This window comes from Doryrhamphus excisus, chromosome 13 (assembly GCF_030265055.1).
Source record: "Doryrhamphus excisus isolate RoL2022-K1 chromosome 13, RoL_Dexc_1.0, whole genome shotgun sequence".
NCBI lineage: Eukaryota > Metazoa > Chordata > Actinopteri > Syngnathiformes > Syngnathidae > Doryrhamphus > Doryrhamphus excisus.
Genome location: NC_080478.1, coordinates 18527866 through 18540620, shown reverse-complemented (window position 1 = coordinate 18540620; position 12755 = coordinate 18527866). Strand labels below are relative to the sequence as shown.

General features: G+C 40.1%; 1 protein-coding gene across 3 annotated transcripts in view; it reads right to left on the bottom strand.

The window, feature by feature from the left end:
* LOC131140019 (signal-induced proliferation-associated 1-like protein 1) overlaps nucleotides 1–12755 on the bottom strand; it is a 64821-nt gene that overhangs the window by 14509 nt on the left and 37557 nt on the right. For all 3 annotated transcript variants that reach the window (XM_058090062.1, XM_058090064.1, XM_058090063.1), the window contains exons 2-9: nucleotides 10344–12039; nucleotides 10152–10282; nucleotides 9013–9201; nucleotides 8763–8937; nucleotides 7409–7512; nucleotides 7159–7316; nucleotides 1228–1807; nucleotides 825–1099 (exon numbers count right to left, since the gene is read on the bottom strand). In XM_058090062.1, coding sequence (XP_057946045.1) covers nucleotides 825–1099; nucleotides 1228–1807; nucleotides 7159–7316; nucleotides 7409–7512; nucleotides 8763–8937; nucleotides 9013–9201; nucleotides 10152–10282; nucleotides 10344–11823 — 3092 coding nt within the window. In that variant the 5' untranslated portion in view covers nucleotides 11824–12039. The remainder of the gene's footprint in view (nucleotides 1–824; nucleotides 1100–1227; nucleotides 1808–7158; nucleotides 7317–7408; nucleotides 7513–8762; nucleotides 8938–9012; nucleotides 9202–10151; nucleotides 10283–10343; nucleotides 12040–12755) is intronic.

The window sequence follows — 12755 nt, the reverse complement described above, 5'->3', positions numbered from 1 at the left end:
ACTATCCTCACAAGGGGTGCTGGAGCCTATCCCAGCTGTCTTCTGGCAAGAGGCGGGGTACACCCTGGACTGGTGGCCAGCCAATCACAGGGCACATATAGACAAACAACCATTCACACTCACATTCATACCTATGGACAATTTGGAGTCGCTAATTAACCTAGCATGTTTTTGGAGTGTGGGAGGAAACCAGAATACCCACGCATGCATGGAGAGAACATGCAAACTCCACAGTGGAATCGAACTCGGGTCTCCTATGGACAATTTGGAGTCGCCAATTAACCTAGCATGTTTTTGGAGAAAACCCACCCATGCACGGGGAGAAAAGTGCAAACTCCACACAGAGATAGCCGAGGGTGGAATTGAACTCGGGTCTCCTAGCTGTGAGGCCTGCGCTCTAAGCACTCATCCACCGTGCAGCCGTATTTTAGAAAATTCATTCATTCATTTTCTACCGACTATCCTCACAAGGGGTGCTGGAGCCTATCCCAGCTGTCTTCACCCTGGACTGGTGGCCAGCCAATCACAGGGCACATATAGACAAACAACCATTCACACTCACATTCATACCTATGGACAATTTGGAGTCGCTAATTAACCTAGCATGTTTTTTGGAGAAAACCCACCCATGCACGGGGAGAACGTGCAAACTCCACACAGAGATGACGGAGGGTGGAATTGAACTCGGGTATTCTAGCTGTGAGGCCTCTTTACTAACCACTCTAGAAAATAATTTTTAAATTTCTAAATTTCTAAAAATCATCAAACTAGTATATTAGCATGTATGCTAAAAAAAACAAAACAATGACTTTTCCCGCCCGTACCTGCGAGGTGTAGAGTCCTCATGTGGAGGAATGATGACCACTTTGACGGTGACGGAGGTTCGAAGCAGGTCGATCATCTGCTCGTGCGACAGCGACGCCACGGCGACCTTGCAGATCTCCACCAATCGGCTGCCTTGCCTGAGCCCGGCCTGCCAGGCGTACCCGTAGGGCTCCACCTCTGCCACGATGCCTTCAAAGTTGACGTGGAAGCCCAGCTGGCCGAGGGCGTTCCGACGCAGGGTCATCTCTGCAGTTTGGCTACCCTTGGTCAGGAGCTAGGAGACGAGAAAAGAGGAAAAATAAGTATGGGTTCAGTTTTGGGGAGGTTTTTTATTTTTAAATAATACAGCCAGAAACTATAAAAACAATGGGTCATTGAACGCAACATGAACATTCCACTGACCTCCAGTCTCTTCACAACCTCGCCGAAGTCTTCGGTGTTGTTATTAATCGAGCGTAGTGACACGCTTTCGCCGCGTTCGTAAAAGATCTTCAAGGAGGCGGGACTTCCGGTGGACCAACCAATCACGTCGCGCGTGGCGCAGTTAAACACCACCGCTTTGGCCTCCTGATCCAGCAGAATGACAAAGTCGTTGGAAACGGCCAGTAAGCATTCCCGCTCGGAACCGGCAACCTGGTCTTCAGCGTGAACCTGCCAGGTGACGGCCCCGAGACTACGGAGCTCCGCCCCACTGTACGGTCGCACTTTTTCACGCCGCTTGTGCGCTAACGAGATGAAGGGGAACTTCCCGGCCGATTCGACAGGAGTGTTGGTCACGTGACGTTCCGCCAGGTCACGTAAGTATTCCTGACGTGTGCGCGTCGCCATGGCGCCAAACTTGTCCGATTTGTGGGCTGCGTTTTCAGCGTTAATGACTTTAGCCAACAGGAAGTCCCTGAAGACGGAGGATTTGGGGAAGGTGACGCCTTTGGGGACCGGGGGACCGAATGGGGGGACGTCCTGGGAGCGGCTAACGGCCACACTGTGGAGAAAAACAAATACTTTATGAAGGAGAGGAGACGTCACAGCCAAGAGTGGATTATTAAATAAATAATATTTATTGGTTATTTTTGCCATTTATCTCAATAAATACAAAATATTTATTGGTTATTTAAGCCATTTATTTATATAAATAAACAATTAAATAATATGTATTAAGGTTTTTTTTTTTGCCATTTATCTAAATAAAAAAATACATAATATTTATTGGTTATTTTTGTAATTTATCTAAATAAATAAATACATAATATTTCTTGGTTATTTTTGCCATTTATCTAAATAAATAAATAAATAATTAAATAATATCTATTTTTTTTGCCATTTATCTAAATAAAAAAATACATAATATTTCTTGGTTATTTTTGTCATTTATCTAAATAAATAAATAAATAATTAAATAATATCTATTGTTTTTTTGCCATTTATCTAAATAAATAAACAAACAAAAAAATAATATTTCTTGGTTATTTTTGCCATTTATTTAAATAAATGAATGAATGAATGAATGAATGAATGAATAAATTAATATTTCTTGGTTATTTTTGCCATTTATCTAAATAAATAAATAAATAATTAAATAATATCTATTGTTTTTTTGCCATTTATCTAAATAAATAAACAAACAAAAAAAATATTTTTTGGTTATTTTTGCCATTTATCTAAAGAAATAAATACATAATATTTCTTGGTTATTTTTCCCATTTACCTAAATAAATAAATAAACAAAAAAATAATATTTCTTGGTTATTTTTGCCATTTATCTAAATAAATGAATGAATGAATAAATTAATATTTCTTGGTTATTTTTGCCATTTATCTAAATAAATAAATAAACAATTAAATAATATCTATTGTTTTTTTGCAATTTATCTAAATAAATATATAAACAAAAAAATAATATTTCTTGGTTATTTTTGCCATTTATCTAAATAAATGAATGAATGAATGAATAAATTAATATTTCTTGGTTATTTTTGCCACTTATCTAAATAAATAAATACATAATATTTCTTGGTTATTTTTGCCAGTCATCTAAATAAATCATATTTATTGGTTATTTATACCATTTATCAAAATAAATAAATAAATAATATTTATTGGTTATTTTTGCCATTTATCTAAATAAATAAATTAAATTTATTGGTTATTTTTGCCATTTATTTTTGCATGGGTTTTCTCCGGGTACTCCGGTTTCCTCCCAAATTCCAAAAAAAAACATGCTAGGTTAATTAGCGACTCCAAATTGTTCATAGGTATGAATGTGAGTGTGAATGGTTGTTTGTCTATATGTGCCCTGTGATTGGCTGGCCACCACTCCGGGGTGTAACCCACAGCTGGGATAGGCTCCAGCCCCCCGCCCCCGCGAATGAATGAAGTATTTTCGTTAGCCTCTGTTGTGATTTTGGACACTTTAAATAACCTTAACCGCATTAAAGCGCTTATGGGAAACGTTAAAGTTAAACACTTTAAATATAGATAGTCATTAGTATAACAAGTAAAAGCGGGCTTGAATAAAGTGATATGACAGTTGGGACAAGTTTGCATCCACTTTATTTAAAACTACCATTGACTGTAGTACTGTTGCCAAGTACTCCTGACTAAACACAGGATATAAATACTATAAATCCCATCTCAGTTGACGGGCCGGCAGCCAGTGTTGACAAGCCGCCACTCAAAGCGCTGCTCTGGTTTGGAGAAACGCCACTGTGGCTTTTGAGCTAGCAAAACACAAACAGCCTACATTTTTTTTTCCCTACACAAAGATCCCAAGTTACGCAATGTCATCTTTGCACAGGCCAAGTGTGACTGCGGGGGCAGCGGCAGGATTAGAACCCCCCGCTGGCTTTGAGCCAATTCTGTAAAATGCTCTGTTTTGACCTAAAGTGACCTGGACATGTTCAAATCCCGATGACTCAACAAATTGTAGTTATACTTACCAACTGATTCCACAGCAGAATATTCCCAATCTTTGTTGTAATGGACTAATATGCTAATTTTTGATATTTTATGTAGAAAAAATCCAAAATACAAACTTCCACGTCATACCAGCATTTCATTACTTTAAATGCAAAATTATTCTCAATTAGCTCCGGTCGTCACAAAAAAAAAAAAAAAAAAAAATCCCAAAATTTTCCTTACAAATCAGCTTAATTTGTTCGCAGGTTGCAAAACAGAATTCCAAATCTTTGTTGCAATGGACTAATATGCTAATTTTTGATATTTTATGTAGAAAAAAATCCAAAATACAAACCCATATAAATTTCCACGTCATATAGGAAAAGCATCCATGGGAATACTCTTCACAAACAATCAGGAATTAAGCTACCAAAATACCAAAAATAAATAAATACCAGCATTTAAATACAAAAGTATTCTCAAAAAGCTCCGGTCGTCACACACAAAAAAAAAAATTCCCAAAGTTTTCCTCACAAATCAGCTCAATTTGTTTGAAGATTGCAAAACAGAATTCCAAATCTTTGTTGTAATGGACTAATATGCTAATTTTTCATATTTTATGTAGTAAAAATCCAAAATACAAACCCACGTCATACAGGAAAAGCATCCATGGGAATACTCTTCACAAACAATCAGGAATTAAGCTACCAAAATACAAAAAATAAATAAATACCAGCATTTAAATGCAAAATTATTCTCAATTAGCTCCGGTCGTCACAAAAAAAAACAAAAATTCCCAAAATTTTCCTCACAAATCAGCTCAATTTGTTTGAAGATTGCAAAACAGAATTCCAAATCTTTGTTGTAATGGACTAATATGCTAATTTTTGATATTTTATGTAGTAAAAATCCAAAATACAAACCCATATAAGTTTCCACGTCATACAGGAAAAGCATCCATGGGAATACTCTTCCCAAACAATCAGGAATTAAGCTGAAAAAGCGGTGCAGAAACCAAAGAAAGGCGGTGTTAGCACCTCTGGGTGGGGTAGCTCCACTATCCCACACTTCTCCATTTCATTCCAAAAAACCAGGAATACCAGCATTTCTTTACTTTAAATACAAAAATATTCTCAATTAGCTTCGGTCGTCACAAAAAAAAAAAAAAAATCCCAAAGTTTTCCTTACAAATCAGCTCAATTTGTTTTGTTCCAAGACAGAATTCCAAGCTTGACCGGTCCGCTACTGAGGTAGAACTGATAGAGCTCTGGGAAAAAACTCTGCCCCCTTCCACAATCCCTCCCGAATCACATGCATGTCTGACTGAAGTGAACACTTCATGTGCACGCCGCTAACTCCTTCAGACCACTCAGCCTCACGCTGCCCCGAAGGCAAAGTGGCATGCAGGGAGAAAAAAGCGAGAAAGGCGGGCGCTTGTATTCTCGGAGCGAGGGAAGAATTAGTGAACGAGGGGCGTTGTAACCGTGTAACCGTGTGCAAGTGACCGTGAGAAATAGGTAATAGGAGACTGAAAGGTGGAAGACTGTGCACGTGCAGAGTGGGTGCCAACAGGCGCCGTGGTGACGAGCTCCAATCAAATCAAACTAATTCAAACACGTGCACGCAGTGGACATGGAGTGGACATAAACGTACGCACGTACAGTAGCGGGACAACGGGAGAAAGAAAGTCGGTTTGACTGTGTGACCCATGCCTTGCGGACTATGCTTTTGTCTTAATGCACTAACCCGAGCGGTGAGGACTTTATAGAGCTTTTTCAACCACGTAACGCTAAGACTTAAGCCTCAAGGTGCTATGCTCAAAATGGACTGAGATTTTAAATCAGTGGCCAAATGAAAAATTGTTCATTTTGTCAAAGAAATGTTCAATATATATAATATTGTGTATAGTTTTGGATTCATAGTGACATAACTAAAAATTAAGCTCACACTGGGAATAGAACTATTCGGAATTAATAGTGCTGTAGCATTACTGCCATTGATGTGTACATTCTTTATGTATTAGTGTTGTACTGTGTCAGACTGGATGCTATTCAACCTCATCCTAAACATCTAGACAATATTAAGGTATGGATGAGTGCATTTTTTTTATTTAAAATGTTGTATTTTTTGTAGTATTTAAAAAAAAAAATATTTTTGCATTTTTTGTAGTTTTAATAATAATAATAATAATAGGATAATTTTTTTTATTTTTAGTTTTTAATAATAATAGGAACAAAACTGTTCCTATATCAAGACAGTTTTGTTCCTATTATTATTATTTTTCTTACATTTTTATTTATGTTTTATTTTGTATTTTTAATAATAATAATAATAATAATAATAATAGGAACAAAACTGTTCCTATTTCAAGACAGTTTTGTTCCTATTATTATTATTAAAAATACAAAATAAAACAAATAAAAATGTAAGAAAAAAACATAAATTAATAATAATAATAATAGGAACAAAACTGTTCCTATTTCAAGACAGTTTTGTTCCTATTATTATTATTAAAAATACAAAATAAAACATAAATAAAAATGTAAGAAAAATAATAATAATAGGAACAAAACTGTCTTGAAATAGGAACAGTTTTGTTCCCATTATTATTATTATTAAAAATACAAAATAAAAAAATAAATAAAAATTTTAAGAAAAATAATAATAATAGGAACAAAACTGTTCCTATTTCAAGACAGTTTTGTTCCTGTTACTATTATTTTTTCTATTTTTTTTATTTTGTATTTTTAATAATAATAATAATAATAGGAACAAAACTGTTCCTATTTCAAGACAGTTTTGTTCCTATTATTATTATTAAAAATACAAAATAAAAAAATTGTTCCTATTATTATTATTAAAAATACCAAAAAAATTAAATAATACAAAAAATTAAAAATTTAAAATTGATTTTTTTAATTTAATTTTTTTTGAAAAAAACAAAAAAATGAAGGTCAGTAATGGAATTCCTCAGGGTTCCGCGCTACGACCTGTATTGTTCAGCTTTGATATGCCCCCCCTAAGCAATATAATTATAAAACACCCTATTGTTTAGTGTTCCACTGATATGCAGATGACTGTACTTATCAATGAAACCCAACACAACCAATCAGCATGACGGTGTCAGAAAAGAGGTCAAACAACCATTCACACTCACATTCATACCTATGGACAATTTGGAGTCGCTAATTAACCTAGCATGTTTTTGGAATGTGGGAGGAAGTCGGAGTACCCGGAGAAAACCCACACAAAACTCCACACAGAGATGGCCGAGGGTGGGATTGAACTCGGGTCTCCTCGCTGCGAGGCCTGCGCAGGAACCACTCGTCCACCGTGCAGCCCCATGATAATTAATCATATTTTACACTGTACATATTTATGCTATATTTGCACAGGCCAACTTACCATAATCATATGTGGAATAAATAAAAATCCTACCTGTAGCAGGTGTTGTCTGAGCAAGGGTTGTGCACCCTGACAACAATGAAAACGTGCTGAAAATGAGAGCGAATGGCCTTCGGCGTGAAGGGGTGTGCACCGGGCTCCTGGAACACGATGGTCACGATGTCGTTCCCAATGTGACGCTTTCTCAGCAACTGGCGAGTCAAAGAATAAGCAAATATGACGAGATCTAAAAACAACTAAAAATACTACGAAAACAAAGTGTCGATTGATTCGCCATCTGTACCTGTTGCTTATTATTGGGCGTGTAAGGCAGCAGAGTGGACACGTGGAACATGAGCTCGTAGTCCTTGTAGGATGTGTACAGCGAGTGGGTTCCTGTGGAGTCGGCTGCAGAGGTGACGACAACAAAGCAATTTATTGGAGACCCGCTGTAGCATTACTGCCATTGATGTGTACATTCTTTATGTATTAGTGTTGTACTGTGTCACACTGGATGCTATTCAACCTCATCCTAAACATCTAGACAATATTAAGGTATGGATCAGTATTTATTCATACCCTATTTCAGTTTTGTTCCTATTATTATTATTAAAAATACAAAATTAAAAAAAACTTTCCCATTATTATTATTAAAAATACAAAAAATGTACATAAAAAATGTTTTTTTAATTAAAAATATATACAAAAAATACAAAATAAAAAAAAAAATGATGTCAGTAATGGAATCCCTCAGGGTTCCGCGCTACGACCTGTATTGTTCAGCTTTGATGTGCCCCCCTTAAGCAATATAATTATAAAACACCCCAAAATTTTAAAAAATAATAATAATTGTTCCTATTATTATTATTAAAAATACAAAAAAATATGAAATAAAAAAAATAAATTAAAAACATTAAAAATAACAACAACCTTAAACTGTATTACGGAAAGCAGGAAGTTTTTGCAGGAAGTGATAGTAAAAGTACCAGATGGAGGGGTAGGATTTAATAAGCTTTGCTTCTTCCTACTCCTTTTGGACAATGAAATTAAACCATTAAAAAAATTAAAATCATTTAAAACAAAATTAAAAACATTTTTTTAATAAAAACAATTAAATAAAAAAAAACTTAAATTATATTAGAAAGCAGGAAGTGAACAAATGTAACAGTTACTGATTGTAAAAGTACCAGATGGAGGGGTAGGATTTAATTAGCTTTGCTTCTTCCTACTCCTTTTGGACATGTGGAACTGTGAACTGATTATGTGATGCATTCAATTGTAATCTGATGCATGTTCAAATGAAATAAAATCATGAAAAAACATAAAAATAATTTAAAAAATAAAAAAAAACATTTTTTAACAAAAAATTAAATTAAAAAAACTTAAATTATATTAGGAAAGCAGGAAGTGAACAAATATAACAGTTACTGATTGTAAAAGTACCAGATGGAGGGGTAGGATTTAATAAGCTTTGCTTCTTCCTACTCCTTTTGGACATGTGGAACTGTGAACTGATTATGTGATGCATTCAATTGTAATCGGATGCATGTTCTAATGAAATTAAACCATTACCATTATTATTAAGTTTGCCTACATAGTACAGAAGAAAGCAAACAAATGTCCACATCTCCATTCAATTGGTCTTAAAGGGTGTTTACTTTTGGTGTCCAGCTGGGCTCTGTACTTGGTGAAGCCCTTGAGGCGAACCTTCTCCCCCAGCAGCTGGAGAAACTCCTCCAAGGCAGGACCCGCCATCTCATTGTTGTACATCTCCTCCTCGGTGCTCTGACCAGCACGGCAGTACATCACCCCCACCTTCACCTGGAAACTCAGCTACAGAGTACATTTGTTTTTAGCTTAAGTCTTTTTATTTTGATACTTTCCGTAGCGCCGTTGCTGAACTCTCACCCCTTGTTCATCCAGTTTCATCAGCTGCTCCGTTACTTTGGGGGTATTGAGGGCCAGTCTGAGGCAAGACAGATCCAGTTCTGGTAGAATGTACTCCAGTACCTCTTTAATAGGCAGGCCTCGTGCGGTGCCGTGCTTGGAGGTGGAGAGAACCGCATCCTCCAGGATTGAACCTCGGAGCGTCGTAAGCTGATTGGACAAAGACAGGAAGGACGAGGAGATTAACGTCAGAAGAGAATGAATCCACCCAGGCAACTCCAGAGTAGAACAAGATCCGGCACCTCTCAAGGGGTTTGATTTTGGAACCCAAACTGTGGGTCGAGGTTAGTCCGACTAGTCGGAATGTCTGAACCTCTCGCACAATTCAGACTCTTTCCCTACTAGAGAAAGTGACATTCCAAGTCCCAAGTACCAGATTTGGCCGCCGAAGACCAGGTCGCCCAGGCAACCAGAACAAGATCTGGTGCCTCTCAAGGGGTTTGGTTTCGGAACCCAAACTGTGGGTCGAGGTTAGTCCGACTATGTCTGAACCTCTCGCACAATTTAGACTCTTTCCCTACATTCCATGTCCTAAGAACCAGATTTGGCCGCCGAAGACCAGGTCGCCCAGGTAACTCCAGAGTAGAACAAGATCCGGCACCTCTCAAGGGGTTTGGTTTCGGAACCCAAACTGTGGGTCGAGTTTAGTCCGACTATATCTAGTCGGAATGTCTGAACCTCTCGCACAATTTAGACTCTTTCCCTACATTCCATGTCCCAAGAACCAGATTTAGCCGCCGAAGACCAGGTCGCCCTGGCACCTGTCCAACACACAATGCACCAAACCCTTATGCTTGCCCCTGTAGATGGTGGGTCTACGAGTCGGGAGGTCCGGCCGGGCCCCACGGGTGAAGGCCCGACCACCATGCGCTCGTCTGCAAGCCCGTCCCCGGTTCCAGGGTGAGACCCCGGTATCCCACATCCGGGCGAGGTACGGTTGCGGTGTCACCTCTTTGTTTGTCATCATAAGGGTCTTCTGAATCACTCTTAGTCTGTCCCGTCACCGGGAAGTCTGGGCTTCCCTACTGAAATTGCTGCCCCCGTGACCCGGATCCGGATAAGCGGAAAAAAAATGGATGGATAGATCTATGGCGGCTGACCTCGCTTGTTCTGAAGATGATGCGGTAGTTATACTGCTGGCCGTGCTCCTTGTCCTCGTCCATCTTCTCCCTACGCAAGCTTATCGCCACCGGACCTAAAACCTCATCCATTCCGAAGTAGTTCCAGTGTTCTGGAAGCAGAAGAAGTGAAGTTATTCAACGTTAACGTGCGTAAGAACAATAAAATCTTACCCCTTAAATAGAAGAACTTTCGATAGTAGTAAGCACCGAGGTCCACGTGCTCTACGATGTACTGTTTAGCCTTTTCGCTAAGCGTGCTAGGCCCCTCCTTCGGACCCTCCAACACAGCTACTCCCGCATTGGTGCAGTGTGTGCTTACAGATGTTTCGTACATGTTCCCTTCCCCACTCAAGTTTCCAGAGCTGCTGCTACTCACGATGCCACCCACAAGCCCGTAATACCCCGCCCCGTTTGCCCCCAGCCTGTGCCTCCCGTTTCCGTCGGCGCCGATCTCATTCCGAAAGCACGGGCAACTCAGAAGCATTTCGTTGCTGTGTTCATCGCCGGAGTCCAGACCAGGGCTTTCCCTGGAGTTGAGATCCTCTTGGCTGCCACTTGGTGAGCTGTACGGCAAGCTGTGGGTGGATGAGAGGGTGGACGTAGCCGAGGCAACGGCGGCGGCAGAGGCCCCCGTGGTGGTGTTCTTTCTTTTGCCCGCCGTCTGCCGCAAATGAATGACTTCGTTGAGGTCAAACAAAACGCTCTGGACGTCATAGTGGGAAAAACCTTTCTGACAGAACCATGGCTTCAACGGCGCCATCTCCTCCATCCGACTGTCCTCAACATCCGATCCAGTTCTGGGCGAATCCGACTCGGCGCGAACGTTACGAAGCTTACGAAAAATAGACTCGCCCCCTGTTTCGGATTTAGTACGTCTCTTTGGTGGCTTGTCCCTGTCCTTCGGTTTCTGAGGTTGGCTATCCGTGACAGTCTCGGCGAGGTCAAGGGTGGCTTCCCTGGGGCGAAGATTCAGCATCTCCTCCAGTTGATCTGGAGCTGGACTACGCTGGTCTACTTCTCCTTGGTAGCCTTGAAGCATTTCAAAGAAACTGTCCCCGGCAGCTCCATGTTGATCGATTGAAGATGTGCTGCCATATTCACGGTGAAGAGGGGACCATTTGGCCCCCAGTGGTGGACCCCAGTCCTCTCCGCTATCCCCGCCGGCTTCCATTTCACTTATGGTCATGTCACTGTTGCTGCGCTGACGGATTTTCCGATGTTGCGCGTTTCTGCGCGGTGGACCTCTGTGGTCCCCTGGCACCAAATACCGAGTATCGGCGCAGTAGTTGTTCGCCTGGGCCTGTGTTCGATTTTTTAGAGTATTGTGGATATTTCGTAGCATTGACGAATCCTGAGGGCTTATGATTGAGCCTAATTTGATGTGATTTTTTACAGGCACGGCGATGCTTTCCGTTTCAGTAGTCGAGTGCCACAAAGCCCGGGAAAAATCCTTCCTTGGTGGCCAATCGGCGACACGCGCCCGTACACCCATTTTTGGCACTCCCGTGCTCACAGAGTTATGGATATTGTCCGTGCGAACGGGAACGGCGCCGCCATTCACCATACGGATGTGGCGAGGGTAAAATTCATCGGTGGCAGGGACAGCGCCTCCGACGGTGCACTCCATGGGTGCGCGCTTCAGGGTAGTCATGACACGAGTGCCAAAGACTACAGGCACTCAGCGGGAAGACGGGACATGACTCTGGGATGGATTGCTGCTCCGGGACTTCATGAGCAAGTCGATTGTCGGCACATGAACAAAATGGAGAAGGGGCAAAGCCCTCCGTTTCGTCACTCAAGCCTGCATTGCGCTTCCTCCGACTGTGACAAAGTCTTCTTTTAGCATGTTTTTATTCCAAACGCAACCCTGGAAAAAAAACAAAAAAACCATAAGGAATTTCTCATACTTCTTAATAGTGAAAAATCTAAGAGCACTACTGTGTTTTCTGGTTTTTAGGATTTGGGAGCTGAATTAAAATAGTTTTCCATGATCCGAATTCCAGGGCTCGACAATAACGATGTTAAAACAAAATTCCGGCAAGTAAATCCAATCAATGATATTCCGGTCGGGCTAGTGCACTTCGGCATTCCGTACTACGAAGAGTTTTTTTTAAAAGCGGTTCTTGTTGGGTGTTGGTAAAACACGGACTGCGTAATTCCGGTGGTAATTTGCAAACCGATCCTTGGAAAATCTTCAAACGGACCAATCGGAATCGTTTATTTAGACCGGTCGTAGTCCACAGTCCGCGTTTTACCCACATCCGTTCTTGAATTGTAATAGTTTTCCATGATCCGAGTGTACAAATTCATGATACAATTCATACGCTAAAAAAGTAAATCTATGTATATGACAAATACAAAGGTAGTACAATGTCACACTGCTGATGACTTATGGTTATGACTATTATATATGATCAATGACCTTATTATGATCAACATATGACCTTGATCAATCAAGGATCATAACACGAAAAACATATTTCCAGTGTTAACAAGGCTCGACAATAACGATGTTGAAACAAAATTCCGGCAAGTAAATCCAATCAGTGACATTCCGGTCGGGCTAGTGCACTTTGGCATTCC